Source organism: Ipomoea triloba, chromosome 2 (assembly GCF_003576645.1).
Source record: "Ipomoea triloba cultivar NCNSP0323 chromosome 2, ASM357664v1".
Lineage (NCBI taxonomy): Eukaryota > Viridiplantae > Streptophyta > Magnoliopsida > Solanales > Convolvulaceae > Ipomoea > Ipomoea triloba.
Genome location: NC_044917.1, coordinates 4644649 through 4660579, shown reverse-complemented (window position 1 = coordinate 4660579; position 15931 = coordinate 4644649). Strand labels below are relative to the sequence as shown.

The following is a 15931-nucleotide window of genomic DNA, read 5'->3' as shown; positions in this document are numbered from 1 at the left end:
AAAAAAAACCCAAAGTAGGACACTAACAATGATGTAGGAGAATGAACTACAATTTTAATAAACTTGTATATATAAATGCTACAACTCTATTTATTATCAATAAACTTGTATGTATGAATCTCCGTTTGACAAAAATAAACTAGCTCTTTATATTTATATCGTACATAACTATTGAAATAACACTCTTGACCTCTTAATTAAATTCAAATTTAAACAAAAAAAATTACAAAAAAAATACCAAAGAATTTAAATTTTAACATATTTTTTAATATCATTGTATTTATTCGATCTTTATTGGGCATTATACTACGCGCATCGCGCGTGCCACCGCTAGTTTGTTTAATAAAATGGCACTTTCCAACCATTTTATGGTGGATATCTATTATAGATTTGTAATGGAAGTTGAGATTTGGATATAATATAACGATATAAGCCACGCCTGGAGTTGATGATTGGCATATTAATTGTTGTTGCAGATCTTAGTGGAGAGCCAATAGCCATTCTCTAAAATAATAGGTGTAGAGCCGGGCCACTAGTACAAAGCAGCACCTTATAATGCTTCCAGAACAATTGAAAATGAAGAAATAAGAAAATGTTGTTTGTATTTTGATAGTTTATTTTCTTGATTTCCTTTCACATGATTTGCATTAATTGTGATAATGTTAATTATTTTACGTTAAGTCCAAATGTATATATGTTTATGAATACAAGATATAATTTTATATATTAGACCTTATTATATAATGTTCTGTTAGAGTTCAGGGGTCGGAATGCTCTAATCTGGTCAAGGAAGTTTAAGAATGTTTTTGAGTCAAAATCACTTCATTAATTAGTAACTTTTATAGTGCTATGTCAAGAATACATGTTGAAATTTCCACTGACGATGCTTACTACAAGTTAGTCATGGCGTGTGTGATGGTTGAGAGGACACTTCACATGCTACTTGTCTGCTTTGATAAAATTTATTTTCTAGTCTGCAGGGCAGTTAGAAAGTATAATATTAAGATTTAAAAAAAACAATAATCATCATATAAACTATGTATATCCCATCAAATTGGCTCAAAGTAAATAAAAATAAGACATGCACACATAAGTAGAGTTAAAAAATTAATTATTTGTCAACAGTGAACATGTTAAGAAGTACAGTAATTAGTATATTTAGTTCATTTTCACCAACTCAAAATTGGATTGCATATTTTTGAAACTCCTTGGGGTTGAAATTTCTACTTAAAAAAATAAATCATATAATGTATGGTAATCCTTAAGTTAATTCCAAAATTAATTTTTTGTTAACACATAAAGGAATAATTTGTACAGTTAAAATATATTTACAATATTTTGACAAATTCAACCTTAGATTGCATATTTTCAAAACTCATTCGAGTAATATTTATATTCTTTTGTTTATACAACATTCAATATTTTCACATGTAAATTTAACCAAAGTTACATATTAAAGTTTGATTTTTATTAAAAACACTTGACCTATCATTTTTAACATGATCTAGAATTTTATAATGAGACTAGTATTGGTTTTGTTCTTTTCTATGTATTTTTTTAAAGTACATTAATTTAATTGGGAATGGTGAAAAGCCCAAGTAGGAGTAGAATACAGTAGTGTGGGGGCCCATGCCCTAGAGGGCTTGGATTATTCAACGTTGTGAATGCATGAAAAGTAGAGAAAAGGATCCCATCACGTGACCCGAAATACGCACGGGTCTCACCTCTCCCGTACGCCATGCCTCATCTTCCAATTTTTTTTTTTTTATTTTCTTTTTTAAATAACCATCATTAACTCAAGCCTGAAAACAAAATATTACCCAAAAAAAAAAAAAAAACAGGGAGGGCTAGAGACTCACTCCAAAGAATCAGACCTAGGGACAACATGCTTAGCTATGACATGGCAACACCATTCACTGATCGCTTTATAAAAATTAAAACACTTGCGAAAACTCGCTTAACATGTTTTTTTATATCTCTAAGATTTAAACGAAATGAAAACTCTCTATTGATCAGAGTGAGGCTTTGGACGACCTGAAGAGAGCTTGTTTCCGCCTGAATATTGTCAATATTCAATTGTTTGATCTAACTCAAAGCTTATCTTATGATAGTAGCTTCAGCTTCCTTTGGTGAAAACACGACGTTCCATTTGATACATCTAGCTGCAATAAAGTTCCTTCTTTTGCTATGCCATATCTTTTCATTTCTTTACTTCCAAATCTCCCACCAGGGCATTACCACAATGCAAATATGCTCCCTAGACAGTGAGGATAAGAGCTGATTGAACCAACACTATAATAAGTTTGTATATACATTCTGCAGTTGAAAGTCAAGCTGGTTCCAACATTGCTTTGTATAAGAACAATTCACAAATAGATGCAAAGCTTATTATCTATCATGATCATATAGGGGGCAATTAATTTATGTCACAATTTACCTTCTTACTTCTGAGGAGATCTTTGGTTGGGTGGCAATTAGAGCACAACTGCCACATAAAAATTTTCACTTTAGGAGGAATTTTAAGTTGCCAAATTAGAGTCCAATTCTGCATATCCGTCTCATTCAATTCACCATTCAAAATTTTGTAGCATAGTAAATTTTCCATCTTCCTCAAGAGACCAAATAAGCATGTCATATCTGTGGTGGTTGGCCAAAGGAATCTTGAAAATGAGGGCAGCATCTCTAGCATCAAAAGATTGTTCTAAGAGTTAGTGCCACAAATGATCCAATGATTATTCGAGTTAATTGAAAATCTCTGTTATTAATTGGTAATTAATGAATTTATGAGGATTTGAGTTTTATTGTTAAAAATGAAAGCTATGTGGTTTGGTCGAATTGAAAGTCGATGACTAAAAGAAATAGTACCCAATAATTAGAAGATCATTTATAGTATTAAGTTATTAACTCTAAGAAAAAGGTTGAAAATAGAAAATATTGTACATAATACTATAGTTATGGTGAATAAAATGTCAGCATCACGTATTATGATTAATTTATTTTCTAATCAAAAGATTTATGGATTAATAATTAAATAATCACAACCCATTACATAAATACAACTTTTATTGCTAGAAAGTAATTCCTTTTCAAAAAAAAAAAATAATCACTTTTTAATAAACAACATTAGAGTGTAGAGATTCGGTGATACCCGACAAGTTCCTACGTCTTAGCCAACAATTATTCACCATATGTGTCTATTTAACCGCTAACGTCGGCAGTTGTCTGTGCAGTGCACAAATTGCGGTGCACGTCAAGACTTTTTCAACTAGAACGGTGGCCACTCAAACGTACTATTCATTATACCCATACCAGCAATAATAATCCTCCATTCTATACCTTTTTTCTCTTATTTTCTTTTCACCCTCATTAAAAAATCAATATCATCCATAACTACTCCTCTTATTAAATAATTCAACCCACTACTACAAGTAAGTAAAAATTATTAATTTTTTCATATTGGTATTTTAATAACTTCATTACTCTGAAATTAATCTAGAGTTGGTCCCAAATATGTTTTCAGAGTTTTACTTTTACTTAAATGAGGATCTGGTTTGATGTGAAACTTTGCTTCTTTACTGTGAACTAAGGGTGCCTTTAGAAATATGGAGAAATCATTTTCCAGATTTCCAATGTTTGGCTAGAGGGGAAAAATGCGAGTCAATGAAAAATAGGGGTGTAGTCAATAAAAAATAGAGAGAATTTTTTAGAAAATGACTACCTTTTTTTGGGGAAGTTGTTTTCAGTTTGCAAGAGTAGAGCAACAACCATTCGCCGCCACCACCACCCACCATCATTGTATATTTTAAATAGTTAAAATTAAAAATAATTATGCTCATTTTCCCACCACAGCGCTATATAGATTTATCATTTTTCATTAGAGCCAAACCTGAAATACTTCAAAAAAAATATTCAAAGAAAACAAATCGGTTACTTGTTTGTTTGTTAGTTAATTTCCTACTTTTCAAACGGACCCTAATCTATATTGGATCTTAGACACGCCCTAGGCGTTTGATTCTTACTTAAATAGCTCATTACATAATTTAAATCACTATCATGAGTTAGTAAAAAAAAAAATCAAAAAGAGCAGTTAAGTGGTGAAGTGTGATTATGGACTTGTTGTAACTGAATGTAACGAATTTAATTTTTTTTATAACATTTTTTTATTGAACTTGTCACACAACATCTTCATGAAAAGCTGATCTCATTTAGAGTTCATTAACGCGGTACACCTATAAATAGTTACATAAAAATGTTATTTTTGAATAAAGATAAAATTGTTTTTTAAAAAATAAAGATAAAAGAAATGGAAAAGTTAAGGCTTAAAATAATGGTTTGAAAAGGAAAAGTTGGTAGGATAGTCAAAAACATATTGATTCAGATCAGAGTGAGTGGTGGTGAAAGGTACAGATGGGGAAGAACAGTGGCAGTGTGGACTGTGGAGGCAGGCAGGCATACACAGAAATTAAAATAAAATAAACAAACCTTAAAACAATTAAGCACATCTTACGTTGTTACAGACTTACAGCCATTATATATATCATTGTTGATCTAATAATCTATTCTAATCCCACGCCTCCAAAGCAAATTAACAGATCCAACTACTTTAATTACTACTCCTAATAGTCCTACCATACTGTGCACTATGCATCAAATCTTTTCGTGAATGAACATTGTAAATGACATTAATTAGTTTAATCATGATTATGAAAATATTAGTCCGTAGAATAATTGAATCCTGTCTCTGTATCATCACTGCTTTTTTATCTGCTAGTCCACGAGCCCACCTTGATATTCTGATGTCCTCCACTTCTTTTCTCCCTCTCTCTCTCCCTCTCTCTCTTTCTTTGTTTCTCGTGCAACGTAACTGCCTATTTTTGATCTTTTGTTTACTCCTTGAAGACTGAACTGAGAAGAAGGGGAGGAAGAAGGAAGAGTTTTTTTATTAATAGCTTTTTCCAAGATTTCTAGTTTTTCTAGTAGCATAAAGCTTCTGGAACTTTGGGTCATCGATTTCATCCTCATTAACGCAGTAAAAATCGAGTCTTTGTTTAATCTTGGGAGTTCAAGAACCAGACGGCTCTGTTTCGTGGCTGGTTGGTGATGAGAGAGGGTGGGGTTACTCTGTTCTTGCTCAATGGTGCGGGAAATTCGTGCTGCTAGTGGTGGTGTTAGTTGGGGTTTGGTGGTGCCGCCGGGCGTGGCTCCGACGGCCGCTGGTGGCGGTGCTGACAAAGATGAGCAATGGAGGAGTTTTGACAACTCTGTCAATGCGGTGTCGTTTGGGTTTGTTGCCACTGCTATTCTCATTTCTATGTTCCTTGTCATGGCCATTTTTGAGAGGCTTCTCCGCCCTAGATCATCCACCGCCGGCGCCGGCGCCGGCAACCCCTCCAATCTCGAGGCTCACATCAGGGTCCAAAGAAAACTTGATTATCCATCCCCAGAAGTAAGCCTCTCTCTCTCTCTCTCTCTCTCTCTCCATATATGATCTATGTAAGTGTATGCAATTATGGATGCATAAAGTCTATGCCTTTAATGTTGATTCACTGAAAAAAATGCAATCTTGAGCAATATAATTCAGAACTTAGATTGTTATACTGTAATATTGCATTGCCATTTTCAAGTATTTCAACCTTAAGAGGATGAAAAATTATGGTTATTAGATTTTGAGATGGTAAAATGATTGTGTTGGGTAACTTTACTTTGGCAGACTGGCAGTTACTCATTTCCTTTGTTGTTTGCAGTAATTATAGCTAATATTAGGTACAAATTGCTTGATTACTTCACTAACAGTTCATGTTAATCATGATTAGTACTTACTTTAGTAGTAGCTATTAGTAGATTAACTTGGGGGAGAGGGGGGTGGGGGGGGGGGTTCTTTAATCATGACCTGCAAATTTACAGCTTCTTGGTTATTATGATTCCCTTGGACTTTAAACAGCTTTCTTGTTTGAAAAAAATGGTCCCTTTTTATTTGAGTGATTGTAGGCGAATGCAAAACAAGGGTTGCAAACAATTCAATCTTTGTTTTTATGTGATTCTTTTCTAAAGCCAAAAATAGATGGGGCAATGAGGTTGATATCTGGGCCCCGGGAAACAATATTTCAAAGAAAATGCATATAATAGGCCATCTCTAGGCCCCCCCTGCTAGTGTGTCCTCAATTCTATCAAGAAAATAGATCAAACTCCATTAAAATGATATGTTTTCTGAACTAAAACGTGTTTTCCAGAGAATACTTGAAAGATTCTAACTTTTGAGTAATGAATTTGAACTTCTTGGAGAAAGAAATTAGCCTAATTTACATTAGGAATGTGGTGTTAATTGCTCAGTTTTTGGTTCATGTGTAGATCTTCTTTTGACTCACTTGGAGCGTAATCATGTCTTAGATTACTGTAAGATCTCATCAACTCAAATAGGATTTTGTGACGTAGGCTACTTGGTGGAAGATACTGATTTTATATTCATTAATGAAAATTAGTACGGCACTTTGATGCAACCTTATTTGATTTAGATCCTAAAGTAGTGTGCAATAGAGTCATCATGCGTCAAGGCATTATTCAAAAGAGTGGAGGAAAATATTGTTTAACATATTGCTCTTGGATATAACCACCTGCTTTACCTTTATGGTGTCGATTAAATAATCTTTGAAACAATATGTGGCATGATAAATCACCATCACGACATAAATATGCGAATGCTTCGTATTGATGCCAATATCCATCAGGTTCGAGTCATATCTTGTTGGAAAATTTTAATTTTTCTGTGATTCCTGCTATTAATGCTCGGCCAACTAATGCGATGTTGGTGTCTATTAAACTTTTATGCATCGTTTTTATATAGTTTTGTTTTACACCAAGCAGGAGGGACATTAGTGTGACGCTATGTCTGCTTTTCTGCTTTCCTTTTGGGCTTATGGGTCCCTTTTTTTGTCACTAGCATGTGTTTTTGTCTTTAGATCAATCCTGCATTAGTTCATATCAGCATCTTTAGTACCTGAGATTTATTTATTGTACCTAAGAATCAACGTACAGATAACCTTTTTAAAGCATTGTGGCTGATAAAAAGGTTCGCATTCTTCTAACACCTCACTCCTTTGCAAGTTATTAGTGGTCAAATAAGTCAAAATTGGCTGATAGGCTAACTATTTTACCAAATAAGACCTAAATTATCAGTGGGAACGAGCCCAAAATGGGCGTCTCCTTGCTGTATTTATGTTTGTGAAGTAAATGACATGATTGGTAGTTCTGACACCAATTGCTTACTTACTTTTTTGTCTTAAAGTTTGTTTTTTCTTTTCTTTTAATACTATTGACTCTGTTACAATGTAATATCTGTTCATTGAAATAAGCTGTGGATTCATGGGAAATTGGGAAAACATTGACGATGTTCCTCAAAGGAATTGCTTTGGTTCTCCAAATTGCCTTTTCCTTCCTTTGCCTTGTGTCTTTCCAAATGTTCTTCCCACGCCCCCAAAATCTAATGGCCCGGTTAATGTTCGTTCTCTTCCATTTCAGATGACTGTCTATGCTCGAGGAGTGTCGGTGTTAATGCCCGGGGAAGAAGTTCCCACCTTCATCGCGCACCCTGTTCCCCCACCATGTAATCCCGCGGGCACCTCACAACCGTTGCCAACGCCATCGATCTCGGCCTCAACTCAGACACAGCCCGAGGCAATAATCCAAGAAAGCGGGGAGAGCTCAAGAGCTGCTGCGCCTAGGTAGTCTTTCCACAATGTTGTTTCTAATAGGTTTCAGCATCTGAGGATGTTTTCGCTGTCTTTAGCCACTACTTTTGTATATTATTTGGGTGGGAATGTAAAGCTTGGTGGACATGAAAGTATTGGTTCTCAAGAAAAAGCCAGAACTTGTCTAATTTTGTTACGCGTGTGTACTTTGAGGTGTCATTTTAGATGCAATGACAGATGCGGGTTCTTGGTTCCTCGTATGTTTCTTCTTATTCCCGACAATGGCGTGGCTGAGTAACATGGCAGTTTTGTTTGCGGTCTTTGGGCTTTTATCAGTCGCTTCCCACTTTACAGTTCAGTGACAGATACAGCTCATCTCCTGCTAAGCTGCAACCGTGGGCATTCCTCATTCATGCCTGTCTCTCAACATATATGGTGGAAGAAGTCCAAGTCCTACTACTACATTTCAACCATGCCAGATCATAAGAAAGACATTTGGATAAAGGAAATTTTGGACAACCTTGGAGAGTATTTGATCGAGACTTGATTAGATTAGTCTTGTCTACAAGGACGATTTCTCCCCCCAATAACACCCAACCTCATAGAATTGTAGTCGGGTTTAAGACTACAATTCTAAATGAGATATGATTGAGACTCGACTAGATTAGTCTTGCTCACAAAATGGGCAATTCCTCCTCCTATGACACCCAACCCAACAGGATTGTAGAGGGGTAAACCACTATGATGCATCGGTCCATTAGATGAGAGGACTAGTGTATGGTGTTCAAAAGGAACCATTCTTATAAGAGAGTGAAACTCTTATACTACATTTGTTCAGAACTTGATCTTATATCCTTGTTCACAATCACCTAAGAAGTAAGAACCAGATTAAGACTTGACTAGATTAGTCTCATTCTGTCTGATTAAAACTTGACTAGATTAATCTTTTAACAATCCCTTTTTAACAAACACCCAACAAGCCCACATGACACATGGAATAGAGAAGAAACTAGTGAAGTTTGGTCGGCCCAAACCACATGCCACAGTATAGTTTAATCAAAATTCTCGTCCCAGAAAGGGCACACAAGTATCAGAATTTTGCACAACTTGGAGTTTATGCTTACACCTAGAAGATATAACAAAGTAAAGATGAGTGGTAGAAGGTGCAGATTCCAACACTATTGCCTCTGTTCATACACAAATCTCCATAGCTATCACAATCTCAAGATATCACCTTCCTCCTCACCAAACCCAACCCCACTTTTCACGAGGCCTGTTACTCATCTTCACAAGTTATACAAACAGTAAATTATATCTGGGAGTTTTTACTGTGTTAAGGTTGAAATAGGTGATTTTGGTCATAAAATGGGAGAGTTTCATTCAGGGAGGAAGACGATAAAAATAATGTATTAAAGTATGCATGATAGTAGTGTATTTACACAAATTTGACTTTTTGTTTTTCCGGCGGCCAAAATATAGCATAAAATGACATAGATTCCAACAGTAAACAGCCGAGATTTGGGATACGACAATGTGTTTGGTCTTTTGATTTGACAATTTCATAGGAAAATGAAGCATTCCAAGGAAACAAGAGGGTTCTCTAGCGATTCGCCGGTCTCCTCCGAAACGCCGTCGTTAGGCTTCTCTACTTTATTATCTCCGCGATTCTCTGCACTTTCCGCCGGCGACCGGGCACTCTCACTCACGGCGGGGCTTTTGTTTCTTACATTAGGGCGTGTATCCACCGCCTCCCGGTGTGTCACCGGAGACCTTGACCGGCGTGCGGGTACGGAGTGTCGCTGGGCCCCGTTTTGAGGACCCACATTGCGTCTCTGTGACGCCATTGGCCTGTTCTGGCCTGCTCTAGACGATGTCAGCGGTTTCCGCTTCTCCGGAGATGGCGCCGATCTTCTCGCCGGAGATCTGAAACTCCTGTCCCTCCCTCCAGCCAGATCCCCGGCGCTGCGCCGCTTCCTTGGCGCCCCCCTCGCCGGCGACCTCTGGTTGACTTCTCCATCGTCATCCCTCCTCTCCGTCGCCGTCGTCGAAATGCTCTCGGTGAAGCTACACAATTCAGAAGGCTCGGACACGATCTCCTCAACCACAGCCGTCGGCGGCACAACCCTCCGACCCACCCCGTCCAGGTCTAGCTCAATCTCAGCCGCCGGCAGTGGCACTTGAATCTTAAGGTGTTGAAACTCAACCTCTTTCTGCTGCCCAGCAGTAACAGCATTGCTCTTCTTATTCTCATCCGCCAATACTTGCAAAGCTAGGGGCTTTGAAACGGGGGTTTCGGACAACACAACTTCTTTAACAGTTTCTTCGTCCACCGGCGGTGGAGCTCTGTCATTCTTGCCAGGATCCGGTAATGGGTAGCGGTGGCGCTGCTGCTGTTGATCTGTAGTAGAGGCTTTGGTGGTGCTTACACAGCATCCCATCTTAAGCAAGCAAATTCTTATCACACTAAGATAAGACTTGATCTTATTCTTAAGGAAGCAGCAGAAAAGGCATGATGAATGGAAATGGTGTTTGGTTTAGGGAGTTGATGGGTTTTTAGGGTTACAGAGAGGAGAAGAGAAGAAGGTGGTTTGGAGTAGAGAGGGAAAGTGAATGGTGAAATCCGTGCAGGTATTTGATGTGAAAGGAGCAGGAAGAGGGCACTGTGTTCCAAAAAGAGCCCATCAAAAATCAAAATTACGGAGTAAAAAATACATTACAGTAACCCTGACTTCTGCGCTTTATGTATAGTCTCTTTTTTCTCCTTTACTCGTGACTCGTGACCACTCATCGCTCATCAGACGCAGCTACCGACTCATCCAACTCTCTTTCCGTTTTATTCTTTTTGGTACTCCGTATATCATTATCCCAGGGGGTGAGGATGAGAGGATATTACAATCCAATGCTTTACATTTTCAAATTTTATATTAAAAATTTTACAGTAGTAAACATAAAATGCCCCATTTTAAATTTAAAAAGTAATAAGGAGATTGGTTAGGGGAGAATTTGCTCCTAATATTGCTTATGGAGGCTTGTTAAGGAGCTTTAGCTAGTATGGAAGATGAGAGTCCTGAAAGTCTTGGCGGAAACAAACTCCGTGCAAGCTACCAAGTGGTTGACAAGTAAGAAGATGCCAGTGCACAATCTTATTAATGTGTATAGGCATAATAAGTTAAAAGAGTAATAGAAAGTCAAAATTGAGCACGCATTTAGAGAACATAATTTTTTTGACAATGATTAGAGAACATAATTAACTAGCTACCTTCACTATTGCATGCACCATGCTGTGAGAAGAGAACATGGGTGACTTTTGCACCGATTTAGGGTGAGAAATTGAATTTTTATTTTTTTTTCTCACTCTTTTGATCGAACAAAATTTGGAGAAAAGGAGCAGATAAAGAACCTTTTTATTCAAAGAGATGAACGATAATAGCGCACACACGTTATGTAGGTCACTGTTTTCCCCATACATTCAAATTGAATATATATAAATTCTTTCCTTATAATCACAAGTTATTTTATGGCAATATTTTAATACGATAAAGTAAAATTAGGAGAAATAAAGCAGGCAATAATTGCATATGGAAGGAAAGATACGGTCCACGGTGCACATTATTATTATTATTAAAATAATTTACTTACTAGGGCTGGCTTGAAAGTTGAAACTGTGCTAAATAAAGGAAGCTCCTTTCCAATTGGGCAACCGAATAATAATTTGAGCCACAAACACCGCCTCGCACCCTGCAATCTCACAGCTCAAATAAAAGTAAAAACAGAAATACCATCCCATTCAAACACCCCAATGAAATCCCCCCATGGATTGTCTTGTCTGTCTCTTTTCCAGTATATTCCAAACGGTCCTCTAGTCCCCACTTATCCCCCTCACCAAATTATTGTGTCTTAGCTAAATTCAGTTCCCATTCAAATAATGCACGCTTCCCCTTGCACAACTAAGAAAACTACAGTGCCCAGAATTTATATGCGCCTCAAGGAAAAGACAAGACAATAATTTGAATTGCTCAGCTCAATGAATTAACAACATTGTATACGATGGCAGCAGCTAACAAACATTCTGTTCTGAGGGATAAGGACAATGAGTATGTTAAGGTAGTGAGTGGGAATGATTCCAAATTTCCAATGATTATGACACTGCCAGGCTGTGCCAGTGCTACTATACGTTGCAGAATGAGAAACTCCTAACTTTGAATTGCTCAGCTAGAGCAGCAGTGGCAATCAATCTGTATACTAAACAGCATGCACAATCTAGAGAAATGGCTAGTGCAAACATGAATTTCAACCAATGTACATATACAAGAGTTTATTTTGAAAGACGGGGCTGTGATGGTTCCAGGCAACCTAAGATATTTAGAACAAGATATCATTCACATGAATATCCACTCTGATAGAGGATACCTGCCATTGCTGTAGATGAACGGTCACTTTGCTAGCACCAAGATGACTAAATAATCATTAAAAGAATCAGTAAAGGCCAAATGTACTGCAATGGAGTATAATTTATGGTCAGATGCCGGAGTTTAGACCAAAGATGCAGCACGATCTGATTCAATCATAGACTTAATGTAAAATTCTCCTGCCTTGTATGATGATCTGACCATGGGACCAGATGCCACATATCGAAATCCCTGAAATATCCAATAAGGCAATCATTTCATTAAGAGTGGTCAGAATATGCAATGTTTCACATATTAAATAGTATTGCAATCACTGTTATCAAAGCTGGTTGCAATTATAATGAGTACATTAAATAGTATTGCAATCACTGTTATCAAAGGTGGTAGCAATTATAATGAGTGCATGTATGTTAAGTAGTACTAATATAAAACAAGACAGTTTTCCCACTCTCAGATCAAAACAGCTAATTTCTTTTCATCTACTTATACTGCTAGTAAATTGTTATGGAGTATCTTTCTAAAAATGATTAAGCAGATCTATGCACCAAAATAATGCTTCAAGATGGAAGATAGTCTTGAGAGATGATGCATCAATCAAGCAATGACAGAATAGAAACATTTCCAACCTTACACTAACAAACACAGCTGAGTGATTTCCAGAAATGAGTGTATCATTAACAAACTACAAACTTTTGCACATATTTTGAGCTTACTGTGCTCAGCTTATCACAAGGTGAAGGACACCTCTGGTTTAGTTTAGCTTTAAAACATAATAATGATGGCAGATAGTGCAGTCATTGTGTGCTGTTCACACTTCAGAAGACTCAAGTTTTGGTCCAGAAAAATGTGGACAAGCATCTAAAGCTTTGCTCATAAGATGTTTCCGATGGTTTTAAGAAAGGTAGTGAAGATAATTAACTATACAATATCTACCACTGGGTGTTCCTGCCTTTCATGTAGACATAACCTTGCCTAGCAACTAATTTTGCACAAACAGTTAATTTATGGTGTTGTGTGTGGTTCCATGTCAGACACAATTTCATCCGCCACTTGCTGCTTGACACTTGCCAGCACCTAGGTGAGCAGGGGCAAGATGTCTTAGCTATTATCTTCTTGACAACATATTGGTAGGGAAAATTTCATCCAAAATGCAATGGCAGGCAAGGCTAAGGCATGCATCAAAATGCACAAAATGATTTATGAGACGCCACATTATGATTTACAAAAACACCAAAAACTATTTAGGAAATTGAAAAGAAAGAATTATACAAACCATTTGCATCCCAAGGACTTGATACTTCTCAAAAGCCTCAGGAGTAATGTACTCTGATACAGGCATGTGGCGCTTTGAGGGTCTCATATACTGACCAAACGTCATTACGTCAACACCTGCTGCGCGTACCTTTTCCATTGTTTTAACAACTTGGTCTGGTGTTTCTCCACAGCCCAACATTATTGATGTCTTGGTGAGCGTACCAGCAGGAGCATAGTCCTTTGCCATCATTAAGACATCCATGGACTGCTTAAAGTTAGCACGGTGATCTCGTACAACACTCTGGAGCTCTTCAACTGTTTCAATATTATGAGCAAAAACATCTAATCTAGACTTTGCAACTTTCTCAACACAACTACGATCCCCTCTAAAGTCCGGAACTGCAATAAAGAAACAAATTCAAGCAATGAGAAAGAACACATACATTAAGAAGGAAACTATTGGAGATACTCGAAAACCATACCATTTGTTTAACCAATTTTACCTATGCTAAGCAAATTCATTGGAATTCGGGATATATAAAATACTTTCTTTCCCAGCCAATACTGATTACCTGCTGAGAAGTCGGGATCTACAACTTTTAATACTTGGAGGCTTTAATTGTTGCAAGTGTTTACTATTTAAAAACTAAAATCAGATGTTACACTTGTTCAGTTAGATGATCAACAATGACCTGCATTATAAAGATACCAATTGGCTGAAAAGATAAAATGGATGAAAGGATGATAAAGAGAAAGACAAAAGTGTCACCATATTTATGCCACGGAACAATCAACAATATATGACAAGTATCCAGCATTTCCCGTGATCCTTAGACAGTTAGACCACAGACCCTAACTCAGGCTGGAAATTAATCAGTTTATTTCCTACAGTTATATGAATATAAATAAATAAACATATAGGCTTATATATAGGATTCTACCATTTCCAAAATAAATATATCCATCTAAGAAAAAATTATACAGACCATTCAAGATTGTACCAATTGAGTTATTATTACTCTAAAATCAAGATCCATACCCAGTGCTTCTATGAGCAAATTTGGTTTCAATGCCTTAAGCTTCTGTACTGTCTCTGTAAAATGACCGCTTCCTTGGTCGGGTAAATCATCACGGTCAACACTAGTGATCACAACATAATCCAAACCCCATGAAGCAATTGCCTCAGCCACATTGGATGGTTCATTCGGGTCAGGAGGGGGTGGAGTGCGTGAAGTCTTCACATTGCAGAACCTGTCCAGCTTAGATGAAGTCAGAACATAATTCATGAAATGATTTCATGTTTTCCAATATACAAATTTTATAATGAGAGGACAACCAAAGGCCTAGGTTCTAGTTTACCAATCAGCTCAAATTTGACCCCCTCATACATGGCTAAACCCTTCCAACATTTTTCTAAGAGGTGCAAGAAATGCCTGTAGCTAACCCCATCAGAAGTAAAATTCAAGAATACTACTATTGATTGGTAAACTGTTGCACTAAGCTAGAAAATACAAACACAAGTTTTAGTTTAAGGAATAGACATAAGAAAAACAAACTACATCAGACCAAACTAAAGCTTTGTGAGCTACCTTGTTTTGGTTCAATATGGTATTAGTCTCAACTAACTGAGAAAACAGAACTAGAAACCAGTTAGGTCATAAATTAATGTACCAAAATAAAGGAAAATTCCCTTACTAGTTTAAATCATCTTCATCAACAACAATTCCAGTCACTTCCCATTTTAATTCTACTATTAAAATAAAATTAAAAAGGAAGAAATACCTGCAACCTCGAGTACAAGTATCGCCAAGTATCATAATGGTGGCCGTGGCAGTTCCAGTTTCACCGCCGGACCAGCATTCTCCGAGATTAGGACATTTAGCCTCTTCACAAACTGTGTGGAGCTTCAACTCCCTCAACTTCTTCTTAATTTGCGTGTACTTCTCTCCTCCAGGGATCGCTTCCTTCATCCACTTCGGCTTCGGCAGCGGCTTCTTCTTCGTCCCGACCTCGACGGAGTACTCCTTATCCGATTGGAGCCGAATGAAGCTTCCAAGCGTCGGCGACTCGGCGGCTAGCCTGCTCCGCAATCCCTCCAATGTCTGAGGGTATTGATGAGTAGCAGGGGAGGAAGGCGGGACGGAAGATGAGGAGGAGAAGGACTGTGGATAGAGAGAGTGGCGGGTGGATTTCAGTGATCGGAAAGCGAGGGATGCGAAGCGGTAATTCATTTTTCCGGCGGTTATCTTATCTGATTCCTCCCTCGCGACGGCGGAGAGGTTACGGAATATTTCCGGTGATCTCTTCTGACTTTCTGTGGTAATGGACTAGTGGTGGTTGGTTCAGCGGTTGGGGAGTCGCGGGTTACACGTGCCAACATGCTATTTCTGCTTGAATGGGCCTTTCCGGAATGAACAAGCCCATTAATTTTGAGTAGGCCAATAAATTATGCTTTCTTATTGCGAATGGGAGGACTGGCCCGTTAATATTGAACAACATACCAAAACAACATACCAAAACAAGGCAAATTATGGTGTGGAGCCAGATCCACCTTGCAAGGTGGACCTGAGTCCAAAACTACGT

At 37.5% G+C, this 15931-nt stretch overlaps 3 protein-coding genes across 3 annotated transcripts; 1 reads left to right on the top strand and 2 right to left on the bottom strand.

The window, feature by feature from the left end:
• The first annotated feature begins 4772 nt into the window (after positions 1-4772).
• Positions 4773-7964, top strand: LOC116009302. Its single transcript, XM_031248743.1, has 2 exons — positions 4773-5446; positions 7516-7964. The coding sequence occupies exons 1-2, from the start codon at positions 5135-5137 to the stop codon at positions 7720-7722; spliced, it is 519 nt and encodes a 172-aa protein (XP_031104603.1). The 5' UTR covers positions 4773-5134; the 3' UTR covers positions 7723-7964.
• Positions 7965-9072: 1108 nt separating this feature from the next.
• Positions 9073-11607, bottom strand: LOC116010284 (nucleolar and coiled-body phosphoprotein 1-like). The gene has a single exon (XM_031249618.1). It carries the CDS (start codon positions 10121-10123, stop codon positions 9245-9247), a length of 879 nt encoding a protein of 292 aa, XP_031105478.1. The 5' UTR covers positions 10124-11607; the 3' UTR covers positions 9073-9244.
• Positions 11608-11946: 339 nt separating this feature from the next.
• On the bottom strand, positions 11947-15697 carry LOC116010283 (lipoyl synthase 1, mitochondrial). Its single transcript, XM_031249617.1, has 4 exons — positions 15131-15697; positions 14388-14599; positions 13368-13747; positions 11947-12325 (listed from the first exon to the last, which is right to left on the bottom strand). The coding sequence occupies exons 1-4, from the start codon at positions 15577-15579 to the stop codon at positions 12218-12220; spliced, it is 1149 nt and encodes a 382-aa protein (XP_031105477.1). The 5' UTR covers positions 15580-15697; the 3' UTR covers positions 11947-12217.
• Positions 15698-15931: the final 234 nt, after the last annotated feature.